The sequence below is a fragment of the Lepus europaeus genome, chromosome 9, assembly GCF_033115175.1.
Source record: "Lepus europaeus isolate LE1 chromosome 9, mLepTim1.pri, whole genome shotgun sequence".
NCBI lineage: Eukaryota > Metazoa > Chordata > Mammalia > Lagomorpha > Leporidae > Lepus > Lepus europaeus.
The window spans coordinates 7658838-7684060 of NC_084835.1; the positions used below are offsets into that span (position 1 = coordinate 7658838).

General features: G+C 52.5%; 3 protein-coding genes across 8 annotated transcripts in view; 2 read left to right on the forward strand and 1 right to left on the reverse strand.

Annotated features, from left to right (window-relative positions):
* FANCD2 (FA complementation group D2) overlaps positions 1-9728 on the forward strand; it is a 78352-nt gene extending 68624 nt beyond the window's left edge. For all 6 annotated transcript variants that reach the window (XM_062200441.1, XM_062200440.1, XM_062200444.1 and 3 more), the window contains 5 exons: positions 1009-1083; positions 2066-2140; positions 2873-3019; positions 6847-6942; positions 9322-9728. In XM_062200441.1, coding sequence (XP_062056425.1) covers positions 1009-1083; positions 2066-2140; positions 2873-3019; positions 6847-6942; positions 9322-9405 — 477 coding nt within the window. In that variant the 3' untranslated portion in view covers positions 9406-9728. The remainder of the gene's footprint in view (positions 1-1008; positions 1084-2065; positions 2141-2872; positions 3020-6846; positions 6943-9321) is intronic.
* Positions 9729-10675: 947 nt separating this feature from the next.
* On the reverse strand, positions 10676-11212 carry FANCD2OS (FANCD2 opposite strand). Its single transcript, XM_062200069.1, has one exon. The coding sequence runs from the start codon at positions 11210-11212 to the stop codon at positions 10676-10678; it is 537 nt and encodes a 178-aa protein (XP_062056053.1).
* A 3243-nt stretch (positions 11213-14455) lies between these two features.
* Positions 14456-25157, forward strand: BRK1 (BRICK1 subunit of SCAR/WAVE actin nucleating complex). Its single transcript, XM_062200446.1, has 3 exons — positions 14456-14608; positions 24226-24308; positions 24538-25157. Exons 1-3 carry the CDS (start codon positions 14491-14493, stop codon positions 24562-24564), a joined length of 228 nt encoding a protein of 75 aa, XP_062056430.1. The 5' UTR covers positions 14456-14490; the 3' UTR covers positions 24565-25157.
* Positions 25158-25223: the final 66 nt, after the last annotated feature.

The window sequence follows — 25223 nt, forward strand, 5'->3', positions numbered from 1 at the left end:
CAGCCTGGCCCAGCCCTGCCTATCGTGGCCATTTAGGGAGTGAACCAGCAAATGGAAGGAAGATGTCTTTATCTCTCCTTTTTTCTGTCATTCTGCCTTTCAAATAAATAAAATAAATCTTTAAGGAAGAAAAAAAGGCCTTGAGGTAGCCTTATGAATGTGGGTGCTGATAGCCAGATGATTGCCAAGCTCTGCTCCTGTGGGATTCCCCAGATGAGTCCTTGAGTCGATAGCTGAGTGGGAGTGTGCTGGGAGAATGCTTCTGGGAAGTGGCCAGCACCTGTTACCCACTGTCCTCTCTGCCCACTCTTCTCCCTGGCACGGTGTGGAAGATTGCAGTGATTTCCCTGATTGGGATGCTTCTGTTTATTTTTTATTTATTTATTTGACAGAGTTAGACAGTGAGAGAGACAGAGAGAAAGGTCTTCTGTCCGTTGGTTCAACTGCCAAATGGCCACTAGGGCCGGAGCTATGCCCATCTGAAGCCAGGAACCAGGTGCTTCCTCCTGGTCTCCCATGAGGGTGCAGGGGCCCAAGCACTTGGGCCATCCTCCACGCCTTCCCAGGCCACAGCAGAGAGCTGGACTGTAAGAGGAGCAACCAGGACTAGAACCCAGCACCCATATGGGATGCTGGCACCGCAGGCAGAGGATTAACCAAGTGAGCCATGGCGCCGGCCCCGATTGGGAAGTTTAGAAATCAGCCCTGTGCTTCCTTATCTCCCCACAGTTGTCCTCAGGGAGCTGGAGATGCTATCTGCTACTCTTTGCTCTCTTAAGCTATGTTTGGGGCGGCTAAGTCTGCCTAGGTCTGGAGCGTACTTAGAGAGCCTGTCTAGTTTTTGCATTGAGTCACATTCTCCAAATTAACCTTTTGATGTCTCCCAGTTAATTTTTTATATATAAAAATGGAAAAAATAAGCGCTTGGGCTGGTCGATGCAGTGCTGCCTCAGCAGGGCTTTTCAGGTGAGACCCTCTGCTGGACGTCTCTGTGTCTTTGTTCTTCAGTACGGACGTCTCTTTGTGGAAGCATTTCTGAAGCAGTGTATGCCGCTCCTAGACTTCAGCTTCAAAAAGCACCGGGTAAGAGCGAGGAAGAGCTGCTCAGAAGAGATGTCTGTGGCCACACCTGGGTGGGGCTGGAGGTGGAACACTTCCTTAGCCTGCGATTTGGACCTAGTTCTACCTGGGCCCCTCTGGTCTGTGTCACCTGTAGCCAGAGATGCTCAAATAGGACTGAATGTTTCCAAGCAAGCTGATTCCTCAGCCCCACCCTGGTTCAAACCTGCCTCTCCCTTCTCCAGATGTGAGGGTGGGTGCTGTGTCGCTTGATCTGATTATGCCACTGGACTTCTTGGCCCTCATGTTAGTGCCTCATTTGCTTAGTCCTTTGCACTTCCCTAGATCTACTCTCAGGATTAACTTTCAAACAATTCATTTGTGTCCTAAAACTTGGTACTATTACAGTGAACAGTCTGGGTAGTTTTTAGACATGTGGCACCCAGGGCTGGAGTTGCGAAGTAAGCATGGAGGCAGAGATGGCTCCTTACACAGTTAGCACGTTGAACGTTGCAGAGTACTTTCACCATGTCTGACTGCTCCCTCATTACCCTGGAAGAGAAAGAAGAGGTGGTGTTTTATCCTAATGTTGCAGACTGGAAAACTAAGACAGGACCCTTCTTACAACTAACATGCAGGTCTTACAGTAACTCTTAGATTTACACAGAGGCCCGAAGTGGGAGGGTTGAGAGTGAAGGTTGGCCGGCGCTGCTGTTGGAGGGGCCCAGTAGCGTGATGTCCACACCGGCTGCAGCCTGCATTTTAGCAGCTTTGGAACCTGTGATGCAAGGGTATCCCTCGTCTACAACGGAATTTGAGGAAGATAAGGAAATGGAAATGCTAATAAGCTGATTTAACTGGTGATGTTGTACCCATTTGTGAAAATATTGTCCTGTACCCAATAAAAATGTACACGTGTTCTGTGTTAGTGGAAAATAACAATAAAATTTAAAAATACAGGAAATTAGAACATTGATTTAGCATTTGTGACTCTTGCTGGTTTTAGGAAGATGTTCTGAGTTTGCTGGAAGCCTTCCAGTTGAACACACGGCTGCTTCATCACGTATGCGGGCATTCCAAGGTAAGAGGAGCCGCTCACGTCACCAGCCTGCCTGTGGGCTTCATCATCGGTTGCTGTTTGGAAACCCAGGGCACCTTGTGTTTCTTGAGCCATTCTGTCTGGAGCAGTGTCTGCCCCGGCAGGCTGTTCAGAGCACTCCCATCCTCAGCTGCTGGTTGGAACAGGGCAGTCTCCTGGAGGAGAATTCTGCACCTGCCCTGTCTCCTTCAGAATCTCTTTGGGGTACGAGGTGCTTGTTGTTGCTGTTGACGGTCCCCACAGCACCGTGTGGGAGGAATACTGTGCAAGCTGCGACTCTGCTGGACACAGCCCCCTGAGAGCACACATCTGTCCCTTGTGAGAACCTCTCAGCGTTAAAGACTTTGCCACTTGAAGCCATTTTAGTGGTTATGAATCTGATGTTTTCTGTCTCAAGGAGCACAACAGGACTGTGTTTAATGTGATTATATGATCAAGAATATTTTAGGAAAATTCATTACTGGTTGGTCCACAGGAGGTTACAGTGAGGATGTCGAGGTGTTGCTGACGTGTCTTCCAGGCTTTGAGGTTATCAGCTGCTGTTCTCCTGGGAATACTCTGCCAGGTCCCTGCTATTTGGTGGAACATTGTCGGTTCGGATGAGCAGAGCGTGTGCTCTTCCTCAGTGTTCGGGGTGTCAGGAACTCCAGTTTCTGTACAGGAATGTATAACATGGTGTGAACTCAGATGAGACGAGTGTTTGTTTCCGTTCAGATTCACCAGGACACAGGACTCACGAGTCATGTGCCTTTGCTCAAGAAGAGCCTGGAGCTGCTAGTCTGCAGGGTCAAAGCCATGCTCGTCCTCAACAACTGTAGAGAGGCTTTCTGGCTGGGCAACCTGAAAAACCGGGACTTGCAGGTAAGCCTTGGGCGCCGCGGGCGGTAACGTCCCCCTCCCGTTTTTCTCTAAGAGCGTCGAGAAGTAGGTAAGCATTGTGGCACAGCAGGTTAAGCCTCAGCTTGTGATCCTGGCCTCCCATAATGAAGTGCTGTTTTGAGTCTCAGCTCCTCTGCTTCTTGCTGTGAGCCTGGGAAGTCACTGGAGGATAGTCTAAGCGCTTGGGCCTCTGTCACCTGTGTGGGAGACCCATATGGATTCCCAGGCTCCTGACTTTGGCTTGGTCCAAACCTGGCAGTTACAGCCATTTGGGGAGTAAACCAGTGGATGGAGGATCTGTTTGTGAGGGAGGTGATCCAAAACTCTTCTCTCAGTGCAGTCGGCCTCTCTCTGCACAGATGAAGAACCTGTTGGATACAGAGAACCAATATAAGGGACTTGAGCATCTGAGGTTCCATGAGACAACACCAACATCTCATACAGGTGCTGGATGAAGTCCCCACTGTGACTGTTTAGTCCTTTAAGTTAGGAGAATCATTGGTTGCTCCCCTCATCCCAGCCTTTGAAGGCACCAGAACAGGCTGTTGATATCAGCCAATCCCAGAGGTAGAGGTAGAGCCCTATCAGCACCAGCCTACCTCCCCAGCCAGAGGGGTGCCTGTAAACATTTTTTGTTTAACATTTATTTTATTTGAAAGGCTGAGAGAGGAGAAAGAAAGGTCTTCCATCCACTGGTTCGCTCCCCAAATGGCTGGAACAGTCCGGGCTGGGCCAGGCCAAAGCCCGGAGCTTCTTTCTGGGTCTGCCATGGGAGTGGCAGAGGCTCAAGGACTTGGGTCATTAGCTGCTGTTTTCCTAGGTGTATTAGCAGGCAGTTGGATCGGAAGTGGAGCAGCCAGGACGCGAACTGGTACCCATATGGGATGCTGGCACTGCAGGCAGCGGCTTAAGCTTCTACACCACAGCGCTGGCCCTGCAAGCCCTTTTTTGAGGGTAGATTCATTATAACCTTTTTGTACTTGGACAAATGTTTTTCTTTTTTTCTTTTTTCCCTAACCATGTCTTTTATTCCTGAAATTACTCTTTGGCTAATTTTAATAGATGAGTATTTCTAGGTCTTTGAATTGATAGGCTAAATTCTTGGGTTTCCTTAAATATTGCTTTGCAATGTTGGCACTTGGTTCTGTGCGTCTTCCCTCCTTTCCTAACATCTTCCCTCCCCCCTCTTTATTTCTCTCTCCTTTTTCTTTCTTTTCCCTCCTTCCTCCCCTCCTTCCAGACAGAGAAATACACACAGAGAGCACACTCCCGTCTGCTCACTCACTCCCCACAATGCCTGCAGTGGCCCCCAGCTGGAGCCAAAGCTGAAGCCCAGGAACTTTATCCAGGCTTCCCCCATGGGTGGCAGGAGCCCAGTCACGGGAGCCAGCACTGCTGCCTCGCAGGGCCTGCATTGGCAGGAGACTGAGTCAGGAGCAGAGTACCAAATGCAGGCACTCCAGTGTGGGTTGTTGGCATTTCAACCAGCATCTTAACCACGAGGTAAAGGACCCAAACCCTTCTCATTCATGCTATAATCTGTTTCCTAATAAGCTGCAGGGAGCTAGCTTCCTTTCTTTATAGCAACCTTATGACGTGGATTTTGTTTCTGTGAAAAAATGGATAGAAATTAATTATTTACATAAAGTCATTTAGCAGTAGGTGTTACGAATGGAGCCAGAGTTTGAGTCCAAATGGTGCTGATGCAGAGTGAATGTTCTTTTTTAAGATTTATTTATTTGAAAGCAATAAAGAGAGAAGGAGAGCAGAGACAAAGAGATCTTTCACCTGCTGGTTCACTGCCCAGATGGCCAAAGCCGGGATCCCAGAACTCCATGCCGGTCTCCCAGATGAGTGGCAGGGGGCCGTCCTCCACTGCTTTTCCAGGTGCCTTAGAAGGGAGCTGGATCAGAAGCAGAGCGACGAGGACTCCAGGCAGCTCTCCAGTGTAAGATGCTGGCATCATAGGAGATAACTCAACCCACTGCCGGCCCCAGACTTGATGTACTGTGTTTCCTCCTCTGCTTGGCTCTTCATGGATGATACATTGGTGTTTATATACTGGAAGCTAGTTGAGAAATTTTAGAACCATGTTCAACATTAACTGACTCACCAATACAGTCTGGTCTTTTAAAATCTAGTATGATACTTGAATACAAAGTTGGACTTTTGTAGAAATACCTATTGTATCAGAAACCTCAGGCCGAACATCTTTTTTTTTTTTTTAAATCAGAGCCACACAGAGGGAGGAGAGGCAGAGAGAGAGAGAGAGGTCTTTCATCCACTGGTCCACTCCCCAATTGGTCACAATGGCTGGAACTGCGCCAATCCGAAGCCAGGAGCCAGAAGCTTCTTCCAGGTCTCCCACGTGGGTGCAGGGGCCCAAGGACTTGGGCCATCTTGTACTGCTTTCCCAGGCCATAGCAGAGAGCTGGATTGGAAGTAGAACAGCTGAGTCTCAAACAGACGCCCACATAGGATGCCGGTGCCTCAAGCCAGGGCATTAACCTGCTGCACCACAGCACTGGCCCCTGAACATCTTTTTTTAAAAATGAATTGTTGGGGCCAGCACTATGGTCCAGCGAGTTAAAGCCTTGGCCTGAAGCACCAGCATCTCATATGGGCGTTGGTTCTAGTCCTGGCTGCTCCTCTTCCGATCCAGCTCTCTGCTATGGCCTGGGAAAGCAGTAGAAGATGGCCCCTGCACCCACGTGGGAGACCAGAAGAAGCTCCTGGCTTCGGATCAGCGCAGCTCCGGCCGTTATGGCCATCTGGAGAGTGAACCAATGGATGATAGACCTCTCTCTCAATCTCTACCTCTCTCTGTAACTCTGTCATTCAAATAGATAAAATAAATCTTTTTTCTTTTTTCTTTTTTTTTTTTAAAAGAATTGTTTATTTGAAAGGCAAAGTTACAGAGAGAAAGGGCAAGACAGAGAGAAAGATGTCTTCCATCTGCTGGTTTATTCCCCAGATGGCCTCATTCCAGACCAAAGCCAGGAGCCTAGAACTCTGAATGGGCCTCCTATATGCGTGACGGGGTCTCAGGTCCTTGGACCATCTTTCACCACTTTCCCAAGTGCATTAGCAGAGAGCTGGATCAGAAGCAGAGCAGCTGGTACTCAAACTTGTGCTCATTTGGGATATCAGCATCACAGGTATTAGGAAAAGCTTTGTAGATTGGGCCCTCCTCACACGGGGCACCAAAATGTTAGCAAAAGAGGTGCAGAATAGAGAGGAGGCAGTGTATGAATTTACAGCCAGACCGAATTTATTCAGAGAAAATAAACCCATAGAGGTTGGTGACCAACTGCCTGCGTGCAAGGGCTGGAATGCATGGCAGAAGGCCCGGACCCCCAGGGGTTGTGCATTTTTATTTTAGGAGGGCTAGGGATGGGGGTGGGGGTAGGGGGCAGCAGGCAGAGGGGAATTCTTGGCACTGGTCTTTGAAGTGTTCCTGCAACTGGTGTTTGAGGTGGCTGTGAGGGGTGGGGTATAAAGGCAATAGGGTGTGAGACCCAATTGAGATTCAAGGGCAAGGAATACATTCCAGTGTTTATCTTCTGGGCAATGGGCAAGAATGGCTGAGGCTTATGTCTTTGTTCCATCAGCAGGTGGTGCTTATCCACTTGACACAACGCTGGCCCCATGAACATCCCTGTTTAAAGGTGTTGGATCACAGTTGGTGTCCATGTTTGACTGTGTTTTGAATGGCTAGGATATTTTCCTGTAAACTCAGCCTTTCTTCCCCAAGACTCCAGATGTGTCCGTTACAACCCCACTACTTGTTTTGGTTCATCCACATTTAGGGTGAAGAGATTCTGTCCCAGACTTCTCAGGAGAGCCCAGCAGATGAGAGTGAGGCTGAGGAGTCATCTCAGGTCTCCCAGAGCAGAGCAGCGGAGGTATGTCTGCAAGGGGAGCCCGAGTCTGGTGTGGACACTTGGTTTTGTTAACTACTTCTCGTTGGTCGGAAGTTCAGGACACGTGCTTCTGTGGCTGTGTGAACTCAGGCGCGAGGAACAACCACACAGTGCTAGAATGACTCTTCAGTATCTCCAGTGTGGCATGTGTTACGGAGTTGGAGGTTCGCTTCCATTGTAGCCTCCTGTTTCCTACAAATTTATATCTGAAACCATTTTAGAAGGGAGCAGGGAAGAGGTACTCTGTTGAGAAAATGAGATACGTCATTTAAGCACGTTTGAACGTTAAAAAAAGTGAAAAAGCATTTGGTGAAAGTAACGGCACTAAGTCCGAAGCTGCCACAGAGGAGTAAAGTGAGATGTCCTTACTCTGTTCTGTGATAAGAGGAGCTTCTGAAACTTTGAAGAAAGCGAAATGAAAGTGCGTGTTTCTGACGTTTTGCCACAATTTGGGTGGGCTGTAGGCACCAGGAAGCTGAGACTGGAGAGCCCCGCTGTGGAGCTTCTCTCCAGTGCAGTCTGGATTGTTTAGTATGAAAGCTCCTTAAACTCACATGATCCTTGGTTTCATTTGCTTAATACTCCTCCTTCGATCTTGTTTTCATGAAGAATTTGAGGTAGACAATATTCTCTCTTTTTTTTTAAACATTTATTTATTTGAAAGGCAGAGTTAGAGAGAAGCAGAGAGAGAGAGGGGTCTTTCATCCACTGGTTCACTCCCCAGATGGCCGCAACGGCCGGAGCTGGGCCAATCTGAAACCAGGAGTTTCTTCTGGTCTCCCACGTGGGTGCAGGGGCCCGAACACTTGGGCCATCTTGCACTGCTTTCCCAGGCCATAGCAGAGAGCTGGATCAGAAATGGAGTAGCTGAGACTCGAACCAGCACCCATATGGGATGCCGGCACTGCATGTGGCGGCTTTACCAACTTCGCCACAGCGCTGGCCCCTCGTTTTTAAAAGAAAAAAGATTGGGGCTGGCACTGTGGCACTGCGGGTTAAAGCCCCGGTATGAAGCACAGGCATCCCATATGGGCGCCGGTTCTAGTCCTTGCTGCTCCTCTTCATATCCAGCTCTCTGCTATGGCCTTGGAAAGCAGTACAAGATGGCCCAAGTCTTTGGGCTCCTGCACCGGTGTGGGAGACCCAGAAGAAGCTCCTGGCTCCTGGCTTTGGATTGGCGCAACTCCAGCCATTGGGGCCAGTCGGGGAGTGAACCAGCGAATGGAAGACCTCTCTCTCTGTCTCTACCTCTCTGTAACTCTTTCAAATAAATAAAATAAAGATTATGTATTTATTTGAAAGGCAGAGTTACAGAGATAGAGATAGATCTTCCATCCACTGGTTCAGTCCTCAAATGGCCACATCTACACTGAAGCCAGAAGCCAGGAGCTTCTTCCAGGTCTCTCACATGGGTGCAGGGGCCCAAGCACTTGGGCCATCTTCTGCTTTCTCAAGCACATTAGCAGGGAACTTGATCAGAAGTGGAGCAGCCAGGACTCGAACTGGCATCCACATGGGCTGCTGACGCTGCAGGTGGCGGTTTACTCTATGCCATACCACCAGCCCTGACAGTATTCTCTTTGTTGGCTGTTTTTCCTAAGCAAACCTCCCATACTGGAGTTTCAAACCAGAGAGGATTTCATGCTGTCTCCTGTTGATATGCCAATACTTTTTTTTTTTTTTTTTGCCAGGCAGAGTTAGTGAGAGAGAGAGACAGAGAGAGAGTTATAGACAGTGAGACAGAGAGAAAGGTCTTCCTTCTGTTGGTTCACTCCCCTAATGGCTGCCACAGCCGGCGCTATGCCGATCCAAAGCCAGGAGCAAGGCGCTTCCTCCCGGTCTCCCATGCGGTGCAGGGACCCAAGAACTTGAGCCATCCTCCACAGCCTTCCTGGGGCACAGCAGAGAGCTGGACTGGAAGAGGAACAACCGGGACTAGAACCTGGGGTGCCAGCACCACAGACGCAGGATTAGCCAAGTGAGCCATGGCGCCGGCCCGATATGCCAATACTTTTAACACCTATTTCATTCTGTATGGAGTACTTGCTTTGTTGCTATCACATACATGCAGTAAAACTGAGGACCCTGGTTTATTCAAAATCATGTAGGTTTGCTTTCATTGCAAAATGATACAAGTCAGTATCAAAAATCACCTACCTCCGTGTCGTGGCTCAGCCTTCATGATGTCAAGAGCGATGGCAGATGGCAGAGTGTTTGATTTACAAATGAATGGTTTAATGTCTGCCACTGGTTTGAGTGATGGTGACAGTGCTGTTGTGCATCCCGTGTGGCTGTGTTAGACAATTCACGGGGTCCCCTGGAACAGTCATCTACAATACTTACTTGTCCTTTGCCCCTTAGGGTGGTGATGAAGATGAAGGAGATGAGGCGAGTGATGGAGAAAAGGCGCAAGAGAGTAACGAGAGTGATGACAGTTCTGATTAGACCTGAAGAGGCTGCTGCCTCTCCCCATGTCTGTCTCCGCTTCCCCTGTGCCATCAGCTTTTCTAATGGAAGCACCCTGTTCTGTCCTTGAGGAGGGGTCATGGAGTTCACTGTGGATTTCCTAGGGTGTCTGACATCAGTGCCTGGCCCGGGATGCCTGTGTAGCATTACTTACTGGTGTGAACAGTCCTGGCAGTGCCACACTGCAGAGAGCTCTCTGAGTCATGCTTCTAGGCCTTGGGAACTGCTTGTGAAACTGCTCCATCTATTCTAGAATGTAGGCTTGTGCCAGTTTTGCAAATAAATTCTGAGTTCTGCCTCAACTGCCTCATTCCTCTTTCTGGGTTTCCTTTATTGTTTATTTCCTTTATTATTTATTCCTTTATTTCCTTTATTATTTAGGATGAGACGAACTGAAGTGAGGTTTGGGTGGAGAACTGTTGGGACGCTTGGCAATATACTTGTATTTCTACCACTTAAAGTCACGTCTCATGTTATCGGGACCATCTTAATTTGGGACGAGAAGAGCTTTGAGCTTTCTGGAGGGATGACTTGAACTTCTTCCCATTGCCCAGTGAAAGTCAGAAGGAATATCTTGACTGTTTTTAATTTTTAAAAAATTTTCAAAAAATCTGTATCAGTGTAAGGAAAAGGAAGGAAAGGTAGCATCAGACTCATTGGGTTTGTGTTTATAATGTGTGTTTCCACATTATGAGTTACGCCTACAACCTGGTTACAAGAATGTATCACATCACCTGACGTAGAAACGTTAGGAGCACTCATCAGCTACAGTGTGTCGGGGTCACGTCACGTCTCGTCGGGGTCACATCTGCCATAAATCACAGTTTCGGTGCAGGTGTTACTGTTTCTACCATCTTTGTACCCCAGCCATCTGAGGCTGTGACTGGTTCTGTCGTGGTTTTTTAAACTAACCCTTGACCCACATACACGTATGTCGTATGCTCTGGCCCCCAGAAGTCCCTTCTCCTCCCTTGACACCCTCAGCCCGCAGCTCATCGTGTTCTTAGGTGGTGCAGTGAGTTCACACTGGGCTCATTGTGTATATGGTTTGTTTATTGGTTCTTTATCCCATGAACAAGTCAGTGCTAGTGTGACTCCAAATGGCTGTTAACTTCACCGTGGAGATGGTCTCCCTGGCTCTGTGTCACCAGACACAAGGGAGGAGGCTCCTGACAGAAGGGCGATGTCACAGCTGGGTTTATGTGGACACAGCAGAGGCTGCTGTGGGGAGCTGGGTCAGCGGGGCCCTTCACTTGGAGTGCTGCAAGGCAAAGGTGCACTTCTTGTAGGTCGCGTACAGCAGGAGGATGGAGCGCAGCATCTGTTTACACATCGTCACTGTCATCTCAATCTGGGGCTCCTTGAGCCCCGTGGGCCACTGGTGCTCCCTGCTGATGATTTTGCAAAAGGCGGACTTATCTGAAACGCGGAAGGTTCCGGTCCACTTGGGTGGCTGAGCCGTGATGACCCTGCCAAAGACAGAGTCCACGCCACTGAGGCGGACGGGCTGGGGCTTCCTGACAAGTCCTTTCTTGGTGCTCATCGTGCAGAGCTCTGACGTGTGACACGGTAACTTGGGGCTCACTCCAGTTTCCAGGAATGGGCTGTCTAGGACCAGAGTGACCTCTTGAAAACACAGCTGCACTTCAAGGTCAGAAGGGGTGTGTGGGAGGCAGGGGGAGGCCCTAAACGGGTGCTTGGAGGAAGGTGTAGGTGTCGTGTGCCGCAGCCATTGGAAGCTCTCGTCCAGTGGAGTCCACGGTGACCAGAGCTGGTATCCTGCCATTGCCAGTCCTAGAGGAGAGGAACGAGAACAGTTTCGGCATGCTTTTGGTAGTTCAGACATCCCTTTGTGTCATGGCTGACACGTGCTCCGTAGTTCCCGCAAACAGGCCCAGAGTCAGGGTGTGTGAAGGGTACTAGGGGACAGGAACAGGTATTGGACAATGCAACCGCCGTGTGTACTCAGACTTACACTTGAGCGAAGGCCTCTGAAGGTGGATTTTTAGTTCATTTTACAGACAAGGAAATGGATTTGTCTAAAATGGAATGGCTGCGACTGGGACTTTGTGGGGTTGGAGCTAACAGAGTCTACACCTCTGAGAGGGCCTCTTTCAAGACCACGTCTCTCAGAGGTGTGCTCTGCCCAGTGGGTCTCCCAGTACGCTCCCACTGAAGTAGCCACAGCCTCCTTTGGGAACGTGGTAGACATGCAGATTGGTGAGACCGACAGGTCAGAAACTGGGGTACCCAGCAGTCTGCAGTAGTTTTTTGTTTGTTTTTCCCTCTGAAGATGGGAGATCCACTGGCTAGGGCCTCAGTTTTTTTTTTGCCTTTGAAGATAAAGGAAAGGGCTGGGAGATAGTGCTAACCCAAAATTTATCCAGCTATAATTTGGATTTTCCGTCGTTCGCCTTAGAAATCGCTGGGATGTTAGGGGTTTCTCTGAGCTGGGGAGAAGCCGCATTCCCCGAGCACCTGCTAACTAAGTTAAGGGGTACAGCAGGTCCCTTCCTTTCCTCTGCCCCCTCACTTCTCCCACAAACGGATCCCATCTCCTCATCCAGGAACTCCCCGGGAAGTGCTGTAAGAAGTTCAGCTCCCCACCATAGTTAGTGAGGCAAGTGGGTCTGTTGGTGACATCTCGAACCCAAAGACCCGCCCTGAGGGTGTTAGTGTACAGATGGGCTGACTGCCCAGCGTGGGTGTCCCCACGGTCTGTGCAGGCCTTCCCAAGCACTAGTGTTCAGCGTCCGGCCGCCTGGGGAGGAGAGACAGGTGGGTCATCCTGCGGACGCCCCCGGGCAGCGCGGGGCGGCGGGGGTGCGGGGGGCTTCAACTGCTCCGAGCCGAGGATCAGAAGTTTCCTGTTCCTGACTCCGCACGACACGGGCCGGAGGTAAAAGGCTTTGCAAACGTCAGAGCTGACTTCCCGCCGAGGTCTCTCGACCCCTCCGCCGGAGGTTTAAATAAAGATGGTTCGCCCGGTCCCCGCCACCCGGAAGTCGGCTCCTCCCGGACAAAACCGGACACCCTGTCCCCCGACGTCCCCGCCCGGAGGGGCCCCCGAGACCCCGCGGGAGGAGGCGCTCGTCCGTACCCGGGGGCGGGGGCCAGGCGGCTCCGGCCGAGGCGCAGGAGGCTGCGGGAGCCGGGCCCGGTCCCACCATCGGGCCGGCGGCGGCTCACCTGCTGGGCTCCGCGGGCTGCACGCTCCCAGCCGCATCTTTCCTCCGCGGGGCGCCTGGCAACCGCCTCTGTGACCCGGGGCCGCGGGGGAGCCCGAGCCAAGGGCGGCGGGCAGGGCTCGAGGCGGCCGGGAGCCCCTCTCCGCCCGGAGCTGGTTCGAATCCCACCCCGGGCTTGCCCGCCTGTTGCACATGGTTCGGTGCCCCTCTTAGCTGAAGAGCGGACACTGCCATGCCAGTGAGAGCGATGCCGGGCTCTGACGGCGGGCATTGCACAACTGCGGCTGCAGCCCCAGCGCCTGGCCGCGGGCACTGGGCACTTGCCCGCCTGCCCCTCCCCGGTCAGCGTGGAAATGTCTGCGCTTGGCGAGCAGGGTCACCCGCGTCTGGTCGTGCAGGTGAGGGGATGGCGATGCGCTGGGGGGCTGAGGTGGGGGTCAGGCTTCGGGGGACCACAGCGGCCCAGAGACTTGGCAGATGCTTGGTCTGTGTGTCACTCATACATTAAAAAAAAAAAAAAAAAAAAAGGGGGGGGGTGGGAGGCCGCATTCAGCCCACGTCCCGGCTCAGGCAACCGGGTTCCTGCCCCCCTCATGGCCCTGGGCTCAGAGCCGGGCATGGGCACTTGAGGACCTCAGTGGACGCGGGCCCTGCCTGCTCGCCCCTCTTGCCCTCGGCCTCTAGTAGGGGCAGTGGCTCCTCCCCGACGTGGAGACGTTAGCCCAGGACTGCTGCCTTGGGGGACAGCAGGTCCCTGGGCTCCCCGCGACCGGCAAGCTGGGGGGACCACACCCTCACCCGCTTGGGACGCGGGAGCTATGACCACAGGGAGCTCGGACAGGCCTCCAGCCGAGAGCTGTGACCACAGGGAGCGCGGACAGCCCTCCCGCCGCTGTCAGGGCGCAGGGAGCTCGGACAGGCCTCCCGCCGAGAGCTGTGACCACAGGGAGCGCGGACAGCCCTCCCGCCGCTGTCAGGGCGCAGGGAGCCGTGGGCAGGCGGCCGGACAGGGCTCACCTGCCTGCCGACGACCCTCGGGGCCCGTGAGAATCAGCTACAGACACATCTACAGGGCGTCCGGGAATGAAAGGGCCGTGCGCACCGGGGTCTTCCCAGCTACGGCCAAACACTGACCCTCAGCTACTTTTTTATTTCTTTTCATCAAAGGCATTTCCGCATACCAGAAAATACTCCTGGAGACAAAGGTAAAACTGCACGTTATTCCACTGCCTCAACAAGCCGGCTTGGGGCAGCCCCGTCTGGCCCCCTCCTAGCAGACATGGGTTTGCCTACGGGCAATTATTAAAAGTGTGCAATGTTTCCCCCTCGGTTTCTCGGGGCGCCTGGGTGCTCCTGATTAGCATTTAAGTGACAGCAGAGTGTTTATTATCGCCTCGGCCGGCTGCAGCCGGCCAGGGTGCAGAGCGCACCTCTGCCTCGCGTGGTTTGTGCCCGCGGGTGATTTTCGAAAGCTCCGGGTTACGTAACCGCTCCGTTACAGATTTCCTCCTGAGAGGCCCGGGCTCGCCCCCGCCGCCCGCCGCTGCTGGGTACGAGCGAGTTCTGTTCCCTCAGCGGACGCGGCGTATCGCTGCGGCCACCTAGGGCGGACGCGAGGAAAGCCCACGCGGCCCCTAACGCCCACCGCGGCCCGCCGTGCGCAGCCGCACAACGCTGCTCCTCTTCTGCTTTCCGTGGCGTGGGCGCCGGGTGCAAACGCAGGCGGGGACGTGACGCTGCGCAGGCGCATCAGGAAGCCCGTGGAGTCGTGCGCGCCCGGGGCGGGCTGGGCCTGGGGGCGCAGGCGCACTGGCTGCCTGTGGGGGGGGGCGGGTGTCGCGGCGCCTGCGCAGCCACTCTTCCTTCGGCGGCCGCCATGGCGGGGCAAGAGGATCCGGTGCAGCGGGAGATTCACCAGGACTGGGCGAACCGGGAGTACATTGAGGTCATCACCAGCAGCATCAAGAAAATCGCGGACTTTCTCAATTCGTTCGGTCCGTGGGCGAGCGGGGTGGCGGGGCGGTGGGGGCCCTCCGCGGCGGCCCGGCGGGGACCCTGAGCGGCGCTTGCGGCCGCGTTCCGAGGTTCGCTTCCTGCTCCAGGCCCCACTTCCCGCGCCTCCCTGACCCCCGGGCGGCCCCGTCCACCCGCGCGGCGCCCCCTCTGCCCGGGGGTCGGCTCCGCGCGCTCCGGCGGCCCCTGTGGGCTGGGGTCGCGGACGGGAGGTCGCCGGAGGGGGCGCGCCGTGGGCCCGGGGCAGCCCTGCCCGAGACCCCCGGCCGGCCAGCGCGGGTTCCCCGGGGGCCCCTTCCTGGGAGCTGGGCGCTGCCGACCTCCTTAGCGATTGCGCGGGGTGCGGAGGGCAGGAGTGGCCTGTTTCCTCGAAGGGCTCTTCTATCAGCTCATTCGTTTGAAGCCATTACGGTTAAACGGGGGAAACCTACGTGCATGTGTGTTCAGATATAGAAGAGTTCAGAACGAGTCAGTTCCCCCCGCCCCCAGGCTTCCATCCGCTGTCTCGCTCCCTAGATGGCCGCAGTGGCCAGGCCGAAGCCCGGCTTTGTCCGGGTCTCCCACGCGGGTGCAGGGGCCCAAGCACTGGAGCCATCCTCCGCTGCTTTCCCAGGCCATTAGGGAGGTGGATGGGAAGTGGAGCAGCCGGGACGCGAACCAGCGCCCGTATGGGATGCCGCCCCCGGTGGCAGCCCCTAGAATGAAGAGGCGAGAGCTGAGCGAGAAGCCGGCTCCGAGGTTTGGTGGAGGACACAGTAAGCACCATTAGCCTCCCTCAGAGAAGCTCTTGTCAATACTTTTTTTTTTTTTTTTTGACAGGCAGAGTGGACAGTGAGAGAGAGAGACAGACAGAAAGGTCTTCCTTTTGCCGTTGGTTCACCCTCCGATGGCTGCTGCGGCTGGCGCACCGCGCCGATCTGAAAGCAGGAGCCAGGTGCTTATCCTGGTCTCCCATGGGGTGCAGGGCCCAAGGACCTGGGCCATCCTCCACTGCACTCCCAGGCCACAGCAGAGAGCTGACCTGGAAGAGGGGCAACCGGGACAGAATCCGGTGCCCCGACCGGGACTAGAACCCGGTGTGCCGGCGCGGCAGGCGGAGGATTAGCCTGTTGAGCCGCGGCGCCGGCCTTATCAATACTTTTTAAGGATACTTCTGTTGTATTTGTAAAGCGGGGAGACGGAGGCCTTGCATTTTCTAGTTAGGGCCAGAACAGGCTGGAAGCGGGAGCCAGGCACTCGGTCTGTGGCTCTCACGGGTGACAGGAACCCAGGCACCACTTGGTCGCTCGCTCCCAGGGTGTGCGTTGAAGGGAAACTAACGTGGGAGGTGGAGTGGGGTTCCAGCCCCGCAGCGGGTGCGGTGTGCAGACATCACGAGTGGCATCGCAGTCCCGCCCCAGGGTTCTGAGTGTGAAGCCGAAGCAGTGGCAGCGTGGGGAGGAGTGGACCGTGTGGATGTGTGGAGGCATGGCGAGGCCCCTCCCTCTGGAGGCTGGGGCTGGACACTGTTCCTGGGAGGACAGTCGGAGCGTGGGTGTGTATTCCCCGACGTGAGGTGCTGCAGAGGCTGTTGGGAAACGTTAGAGAAGCAGAGAAAGGGACCTACGTGAAGCAGTGTGGCTGAGCGGGAAAAGTAAATGGGCAAGACTGGTTTTAGTGAACTGACACTGAGCTACCCGGCTACTCTGGGTTTCCTCAGAATTTTTAAAAGTTCTGTGCAAGTTGCTTCAATATTATGTTTCATTATTCTCACAGTTGGTTCTCTGCTTTCCCAGATAACTGAAATGTTAAGGGTTCTTCACAGCATTTTTTTCCCCAAAGATTTATTTATTTACTTGAAAGACAGAGTTATAGAGAGGCAGAGAGAGAGAGAGGGGGGTCTTCCATCCGCTGGTTCACTCCCCACATGGCCCCGATGGCTAGAGCTGCGCCAATCCGAAGCCGGGAGCCAGGAGCTTCTTCCAGGTCTCCCATGCTGGGGCGGGGGCCCAAGCACTTGGGTCGTCTTCTCCTGCTTTCCCAGGCCACAGCAGAGAGCTGGATGGGAAGTGGGTGAGCTGCTGGCATCACAGGTAGCGGTTTTTACCCACTACACAATGGTTCCAGCCCCTTCACAGCATTCTTTACTCCAAACATTTGTCAGAGAAGGACTACATGGAAGAAACCAAAATATTCCATGCGGGAGACTAGTCAGATCGATAGGTGACAGGATCCTGGCTTTGAGTCTTTGGAGGGCAGTGGGAAGTAGTTGGAAAGATCACTGACCTGGGACGTTCTAACTTGGTTTTAAAAAGCAGAATGAAAATACTTCATTCATGTGGTTGCGCTTAATAACTGACACGCACACACAGGACAGTCATCCAGGTTATCAAGGTCAGTTCAGGCCCCCGAGCTTCGAACGTAGCAAGCTGAGCTGGGCAGCTTTTCCAGTGTGAAAGTGTCTAGCACCTCAGTCCTCCAGCTGGGGTCTAGGAGTGTAATGAGCTCACTTCTGAGCGCAGAACTGTGTTGTGTATTTATCTTTACCCTTAGTCCCACCAAGTGTGGCTGGGTCTGGGGCTGACTGAAATGGAAGGGTGTGAGTGGAGGATGTGCAGGGGCACAGTGTTCCCTTTCTTGCCGTCTGCGCTCTGGCCGAGTCACATCTGCTCAGTCAGAGAGTAAGGATTTGCTGTTCTGTTTGGGATTTGCACCAGGACCGAGGCTGAGGAAATAGACATGTGGAATTTTAATCTTCAGGAGCCAAAAAGAAATAGCTTCTCATGGCTTGTTGTCCTCCACTGAAATGATGATGGTGGCCGGATGTTTGGTGTCGTTTTTGAAAATTTTGGAAAGTGAATTTAGTACTGAGGAGTTAGAAAGAAGCAAGCACAGTGTTACAATGGTGCAGGGCTGAGTGCTGTGGCACCGCGGAGTAAGCTGCTGCTTGGGCTACCTGCGGCCTGTGTCCGGGCTGGTTCTGGCCCCAGCTGCTCAGCTTTTGATCAGCTTCTTGCTGAAGCATCCTGGGAGGCAGCAGGTGATGATGACTCAAGGACTTGGGTTCCTGCTGCCTGCTGGGAGGTCTGGATGGAGTTCCGACTCATGGCTTTGGCCTGATTCAGACCTGGCTGTTGCAGTCATTTTGGGGCGTGAATCAGTGGATAGAAGATTTTTCTCTCTCTGTCCCTCTGCCTTTCAAATAAATAAATAAACCTTTGGGGAAAAAAAATTTAAAGCATCTGGAGTGGGTGTTTGGCACGGTGGTTGATACGCCTCTTGGGAGAGCCCCGCGTCCATGTCCATGTCGGAGTGCCTGAGGTCGGGTCCCAGCTCTGCCCTCCGTTCCGGCTCCCTGCTGCTGTGGGTCTTGGGCGGCCAGCAGGTGATGGCTCAGGGACTGGGAGACCTGATGGGCATTCCTAGCTCCAGCAGTCCTGGGTGTTGCAGCCATTTGGAGAGTGAAGCAGTGGGTGGGAGATCTGTTTCTCTGCCTTTCAGATGAAATGAAATGAAATATAAATTAATAATAAATTTTTTAAAATTTAAAGCAAATTGACTTAACATTTAGGTGTGTCTGAGGGAAGTTCCTGAAGATTGGCAGTGTAATGATTCAAGAGTTTAGACAAAGACAACAGGCTGAGAGACTGGTTAATTCTTCAGATTGGCCTTGAGTGCGTGGCTTTGGCGTTGGATGACGTGGGGTGAGATTGTGTGGGCTGCATTTTCTGCTCTCAGTGCTCAGCCCCCTCCGTGTGGCTTTGTCCTGGGTTTATGTGAATTGGTGCTGCGGAGTCAGGAGGAGGTGTCTGGAGCTCTTTGAGCCTGGCGGCAGGCCTGTGGTCCTCACAGCTGGAAAGGGAGCTGTTTTCCCAGGAGAGCTAATGGCTTTATGACCAGCTTCCTCCCTGTGGCCCCAGTGGTGAGAGCAGTCAGCATATGAATCCCTGGATGGGCACATCATGATACAGCAGTGTCCTCTGAACACCAGGCCTGCTCTGTGCTTTGGAATTAATAGAGTATAGCTTTCTATTTTTATACTTTTCCCCGATTCTAAAGCTAACACTTGCAGAGAATTACAAACAGAAAAGAAAGAAAAATGCAGCTATTTCTTAAAAATTGGTTTTTAATGCTTAGTCAACAAGTATAACATGCTCGTGGTCCATCTGAGTGTCAGGCTCTGAGAAAGGAATAAAGAAGAGTAAATGGAGGTAGTACCCACTCCTGGAAGAAGGGTAGAATTTTTTTTTTTAAAGATTTATTTATTTATTTGAAAGTCAGAGTTACACAGAGAGAGAGAGAGGTCTTCCGTCCCATAGTTCACTCCCCAGATGGCTGCAACGGCCGGAGCTGTGCCGATCTGAAGCCAGGAGCCAGGAGCTTCTTCCGGGTCTCCCATGCAGGTGCAGGGGCCCAAGGACTTGGGCCATCCTCTACTGCTTTCCCAGGCCACAGCAGAGAGATGGACTGGAAGAGGAACAACCGGGACTAGAACCCGTGCCCATATGGGATGCCGGAGCTTCAGGCCAAGGCGTTAACCCTCTATGCCACAGCGCTGGCCCCAAGAAGGGTAGAATTTTGTAAGAAAAATAAAATTTAACCTGCTTATTAAGCAGTTCAGGGAAAACATAGCGTTGGTGTTTGTGGTGCTAAGGTCGTATGCAGTGAGTGTGTGGAAGAGAGGTCGTCTGTGATTATGTACATGGGATTTGTCCAGCTGCCACGTGCTCTCCTGATCTGTTTCATCTGAACCAGTAAATACCTAGTGGATCTGAAATAGGACCAAACTTCCTAGAGTTGAACATTCTCTACTTCTCAACAGTATTTATTCATTTAGGCCGGTAGCATAGGATTGCTTTTTTTTGTTCACTGGTTTTGAGAGGCTGAGGGTCAGAACTCCCATCCACAGGTTCTCTCCCCAGACGCCCACAAGTGAAGCTCAAAGTCAGTTCAGTCCAGCTTCCCATGTGGGTGACAGAGACCAGACCACTTGAACCGTCACCTCCTGCCTCCCAGAATTGGTATTAGTAGGAAAATGAAGTCAGGAGCCAGGGCTGGGTGTCAGATTGAAGTATTCATGATGCGGGACACACTTGTCTTAACCACTAGACTAAACGCCTGCACCCTTGGAACTGTTCTGAGCTGCGTGATTCGTGACCAGATTGACAGCCAGACTGAAGTGCGGGCCTGGAAGGAGCCCTCCTTCTCACTTCCTCCCCCTCATTGTTTTGGTGTGTCTGTTTGTCATGGGAAATGACAGGCTGTGCAAGATAACATTCATGCTGTCACTGAATAGCATACATGATGTGCTTCAGAGCTCCCCCGAAGCAGTGAGCAGGCATTTGGGCAGTCGTGACTTTGATCAGCAGTGTATCTGAGAAGAGGGATACTGAGCAGCCCCGCGCAGCCAGACCTCCACACCAGCAGGTGAAGACGAGAAAGAAGGAAGGATATCCGGAATAGGAAGTTTCACCTCAAGCGGTGATGGTGTCTGGAACTGCCGAGGCCGGATGGGAGGGTGATGGGAATGTTCACAGAGCAGTTTATGGTAATGGTTGCTCAATGCTAAATATATTTTTAGAAACCACTGAATTGTGTACTTCTAAGTGGATGAACTTTATGGTATGTAAATTATATATAAATAAAGTGACTTTTAGAAGGATGATGGGGTGGACGTTTGGCCCAGCAGTTCAGACCCTGCATTGGGATACTTGGATTTCATACAAGGATCTGGGTGCGAATGCCAGCTCTCCTGCCTTTTCCTACTTCCTGTGAAGGCACACCCTTGGCGGTTCTTGCCCACCCACATGTGATAGACCTGGGTTAGGTTTGTGCTATGGTCAGGCTCCCCTAACTGTTGTAAGCATTTTTTTTTTAAAGGTTGACAGTATGAATTTTTTTAACAGATTTGTTTATTTATTTGAAAGTCAATGTTACACAGAGAGAGGAGAGGCAGAGAGAAAGAGAGGTCTTCCATTCGATGTTCACTCCCCAATTGGCTGCAACGGCCAGAGCTGCGCCGATCCAAAGCCAGGAGCCAGGAGCTTCCTCCAGGTCTCCCAAGCACGTGCAGGGACCCAAGGACTTGGGCCATCCTCCACTGCTTTCCCAGGCCATAGCAGAGAGCTGGATCAGAATTGAAGCAGCCAGGTCCCAAGCCAGCACCCATATGGGATGCTGGTGCTTCAGGCCAAGGCATTAACCCGCTGCGCCACAGCGCCGGCCCTAGTATGAATTTTTTTTTAAGAGTTATTTATTTATTTGAAAGAGTTACTGGCCAGCGCTGCGGCTCAATAGGCTAATCCTCCATCTGCAGCGCCAGCACCCTGGGTTCTAGTCCCGGTCGGAGCGCCGGATTCTGTCCTGGTTGCTCCTCTTCCAGTCCAGCTCTCTGCTGTGGCCTGGGAGTGCAGTGGAGGATGGCCCAAGTGCTTGGGCCCTGCACCCCATGGGAGACCAGGAGAAGCATCTGGCTCCTGGCTTCGGATCAGCGGGGTGCGCCAGCCACAGCACACCAGCCGCAGCAGCCACTGGGGGGTGAACCAACGGAAAAGGAAGACCTTTCTCTCTGTCTCTCTCTCTCTCACTGTCCACTCTGCCTGTCAAAAAGAAAAAAGAAAAAAAAAAAAAGGAAAGAGTTACTGAGAGTCAGTCAGAGGCTGAGATGGAAAGAGCTTTCATCTGCTGGTTCACTCCCCAAATGGCCACTGCGAAGACCAGAACTGGGTGATCTGAAGCCGGGAGCTTCTTCCTGGGTCTCCCACACCGGGCAGGGGCCCAGCTCTTGGGCCATCTTCCACTGCTTTCCCAGGCCATAGCAGAGAGCTGGATGGGAAGTGGGGCAGCTGGGACATGGCGCCCTTATGGAATGTTGGCACCACAGGTGGCAGCTTTACCCACTGTGCACAGCTCTGGCCTCTTGTAGGCATTTTAGGAGTGAACCATTGAATGGTAGTTCTTTCTCCCTTTCTTTCTGCCTTTCAAATAAAATACAGGTTTTCTTTAAATAAAAATAATGAAGCATAGCAATGAAAATAGGTGAGTGTAGGAAACATAAAGAAAACAATGAAAAGAAAGTAGAATTGGACTGTAAGCTGATTCAAAGAATGGGCAGTCAACAGCCCCGAGGCTCAGCAGGATTCCAGAATCCACCATCTGTAGGTCAATGTCTGTGATCAGGCAAGATCAGGAGAGGCAGATGCTGCCTCCTTTGATTACCTCTGGCTTGTGGTGGAGCAGGCACACAGGGCAATACAAATTACAAGTCCATGAACAGTCTCTGGCTTTGTAGCATGAACGTTTTCCCATGTTTTAAAATGTTCTTCCAACTTAAATTCTTTAAAAGCTTGGTGTTTTTTTTTTTTTTCTTTTTAGGTTTATTCATTTGTTTTTGAAAGGCAAAAAGAGATTCTCCATCCCCAAATGTCCAGAATGGACAAGGCCAGACCACGCTGAAGGCAGGAGCCCAGAACTCCATCTGCGTCTCCCATGTGAGTGGCTGGAACTCAAGTACCTGGGCCATTTGCCTGCTGCCTCCCAGGTACATTATCAGGAAGTTGGATTGGAAGTGGAGCAGCCAGGACTCGAACTGGTGCCTGTATGGGATGCTGGCCTCACAGGTGGCAGTTTATCCCACTGCACCACAGTGCCGGCCCTTTCCTCTGCCTTCAATCCACTATCCTGTGATGCTTATCTTGGGAGGCGATAGATGATGGCTCAAGTAGCTGGATCCCTGCCTCCCATATGGGAGACCTAGATGGAGTTCTGGGCTCCTGCCTTTGGCCTGTCCCAGCCCCAACTATTGCAAGCAATTGGGGAGTGAACCAGAAGATGGAGATTCTGTTTCTGTCTCTCTGCTTTTCATATAGAATCAAAGTAAGTAAAAGTTAAATATTTATCCAAAGGGGGAAATGATAATCAGAATATAAACTTGCATATTGGAAACTGATGCATAAATGTTTAGGTGTAAAACCAGAAGAGAGAATTATAGCAATCTGAACAGATCTCGGAGAAGGTGAGTGAGACTAGGGCAGGATGCAGCGAGAGTTAGGGAGGGTGTAGGAAGATCTGTCAGGATGAGGGCTGAAACACTGTTGCAGAACAGCCAGGAGAGAGAGGGAAAGGAAACTTGGTAGCTAAGTGTTGAATCATTGTGTGGGAGACTGTCTTAGGGAGTGGATATTTTAGACTTCAAAAAATGAAAGTTACTGGGTGAGGGGCCGGTGCTGTGTCATAGTGGCTTGATCCTCCACCTGTGGTGCCAGTCCTATATAGGCGCCAGTTCTGGTCCCTGCTGCTCCTCTTCCAATCCAGCTCTCTGCTGTGGCCTGGGAAAGCAGTAGAAGATGGCCCAAGTCCTTGGGCCCCTGCACCCATGTGGGAGACAGGAAGAAGCTCCTGGCTTCGGACTGGTGCAGCTCCAGCTGTGCGGCCATTTTGGGGGAATGAACCAGCGGACAGAGGACCTTTCTGTGTGTCTGTCTCACTGTCTAACTCTCTCATTAAATAAATACAGTCTTTAAAAAAAAAGTTCCGGGGAGAGGACCAAACACAGCAGTAGAGGCGGCAGTGGTCGTAACTGCCGTGCTTAGACGCGGCTTCCCGTGTGTGTTGGGAGTAGCCAGGTGTTTCTGTTTGAGAAGTTTGCTGGGGAAACGATGCTGAGTGAGGTGGTGAAGAACGATAGGGAAAGGCAGGGAAGGAGGAAACCGTGGCTGTTCTTCACAGATGGTGTGTGGGCTTCACGGGCGTTTGGTGTTCTCCGGGTTTCTCTAGTTCTGACAGGGCTCTGTGGATGAGGTGGAACGCTGAGCCCCTTTTTCACGAGCTCTGAAACTGTGGGCTCTGCTGCTTTGTGGGCTGCCGTTTCTCTCCCCGTTGGGATAATTCCCTTTCTCCTGGCATGTTGTTTCTCTTAAAGCTTTTCTTTCCTGTCCCTTAAGCCTTGCTACTGTGTGTGAGCACATAACGGCCTGACCTGCGGTGGCGTGTTAGTTTTCTGTTGCTGCCATCACTGATTATTGCAGAACTATTGACTTACATCCCCTGGGTTTGTTTGTTCACCATTGCGTAGCCCAGGGATCCAACCGTGAGTGGTCCCTGGGCTAAAATCAAGGCCTCGGCGTGGCTGCCCACCTTTCCCTGCTCAGTGGGTGTTTCCAGGACCCAGTGTCTGGGGGTCTTTCCTGGCTGTCAGCCGGCGGGGGCTGTTGGCAGCTCCTGGAGGTCCCTGTGTCTTTTGGTCACAGCCGCCCTCCTCGACCGCGGTTGAGTCCTTTTCGCACTTTAAATCTCTCACCGCATCTGGCCTCGGACCCGCCGCCTCTGGTTCTCATCCACATTCCTGACCGTCTGATTACACTGGGTCCTCACTGGGTCCTCAGCTGTAGTCCATGTGCGGTCTCTTAGCCACGCGTGCTCCCTGCTCAGGTTCCGCAGAGGAGGGCTGAGCATCTTGTGGCGCCATGCATCGTGGCCTGCACGTGTGAACGTGCGCTCTGAGCACCTGTGCCGCCTGTGCCCATGGGTGCTCTGCATGATTGCTGTTTCCTGTTGTCAGTGTGTGTGCGCTGTGTGTTTGGAGTGACATTAACCCTGAACATGTGTCTCCTTTTACCAGATATGTCTTGTCGTTCCCGACTGGCCACGCTAAACGAGAAATTGACTGCTCTTGAACGGAGGATAGAGTACATTGAAGCACGGGTGAGTGAGGGGCAGGGGTGTCCCAGAGCCTGCACAATTCCTCCCGCTGCTGAAGCAAACGTGAAGGCAGAAACCGGCTTAGAGAAGCCAAGTACTTGCCTTCATTTGAACCAGGACCCCTGACTTTAAAAGCTGTGTTCTTTTCTCATTGTCCAGGACCTAAAGTAAGATTTTTTTGGACCCCTGTAGTGGTTTTGAATTTCTCTAAATACCAGTTTTCCTTTGACAGGTGACAAAAGGTGAGACGCTCACCTAGAGCCTTGCTGGGCTGCTGCTGGGAAGTTGCTTCGCAGAGTGCAGGCCACGGGGAAAGGCCCAGCAGCCCTCAGCGTCTCCGTCTCTCCCTCAAGAGCAGTGGGGCTTTATCTCGTTTTTCTGTTTTCGAAAGTATGGCCTGTGGGCTCTGCCAGGTACATCTGGGAGTGTGATGTGGCGTGTGGGAGGAGTCCCGGGGACTCCTGGAAGCAGCATCAGGCATTCACCCTTCCAGTCACGTTGTGTGGAACCACCTGTCAATGTGTCGGAGGAGTTCAGAGCCCAGAGCCTGGGACTCTGTGCGGGTCCTGCCCACTTCTCCCCTCCTCCTCTCAGACTTGACCTACAGCTCTCGTGGCCTCCGAACTGACTCTCTAAACAGTCTGTGTCTCCCTCGCACCGTGGGCGGAAAGTGGGGCCAGTCCTGGCTGGGACTCCTGCCCTGGAAGTGTTGTTGCTGACCCACCAGTTTCTTCTTGTTTTGGGGAGGTCAAGGCCAGACCTCCGCTTGTCTCAAAGGGACATTTGCAGAGTTTTCTTTCTGTCACCTAGGGTGTCTGTTCTCATATTTCCCTAATAAACTCCTCAAGTTCATCTGGTTGCCGTGACTGTGGTGGGGAAAGGACTAGAGATGGACGCCCCTGCTGCCCAGAAATGGGA

What these genes read in the sequence shown, in the direction of transcription:
- FANCD2OS (XM_062200069.1), bottom strand. Translation starts at nt 11,212, where the DNA reads ATGGCAGGATACCAGCTCTGGTCACCGTGGACTCCACTGGACGAGAGC.
- BRK1 (XM_062200446.1), top strand. Translation starts at nt 14,491, where the DNA reads ATGGCGGGGCAAGAGGATCCGGTGCAGCGGGAGATTCACCAGGACTGG. An exon ending in GGACTTTCTCAATTCGTTCG is followed by an intron (nt 14,609 to 24,225) that starts GTCCGTGGGCGA and finishes TCCTTTTACCAG; the next exon opens with ATATGTCTTGTCGTTCCCGA. An exon ending in TAGAGTACATTGAAGCACGG is followed by an intron (nt 24,309 to 24,537) that starts GTGAGTGAGGGG and finishes TTCCTTTGACAG; the next exon opens with GTGACAAAAGGTGAGACGCT.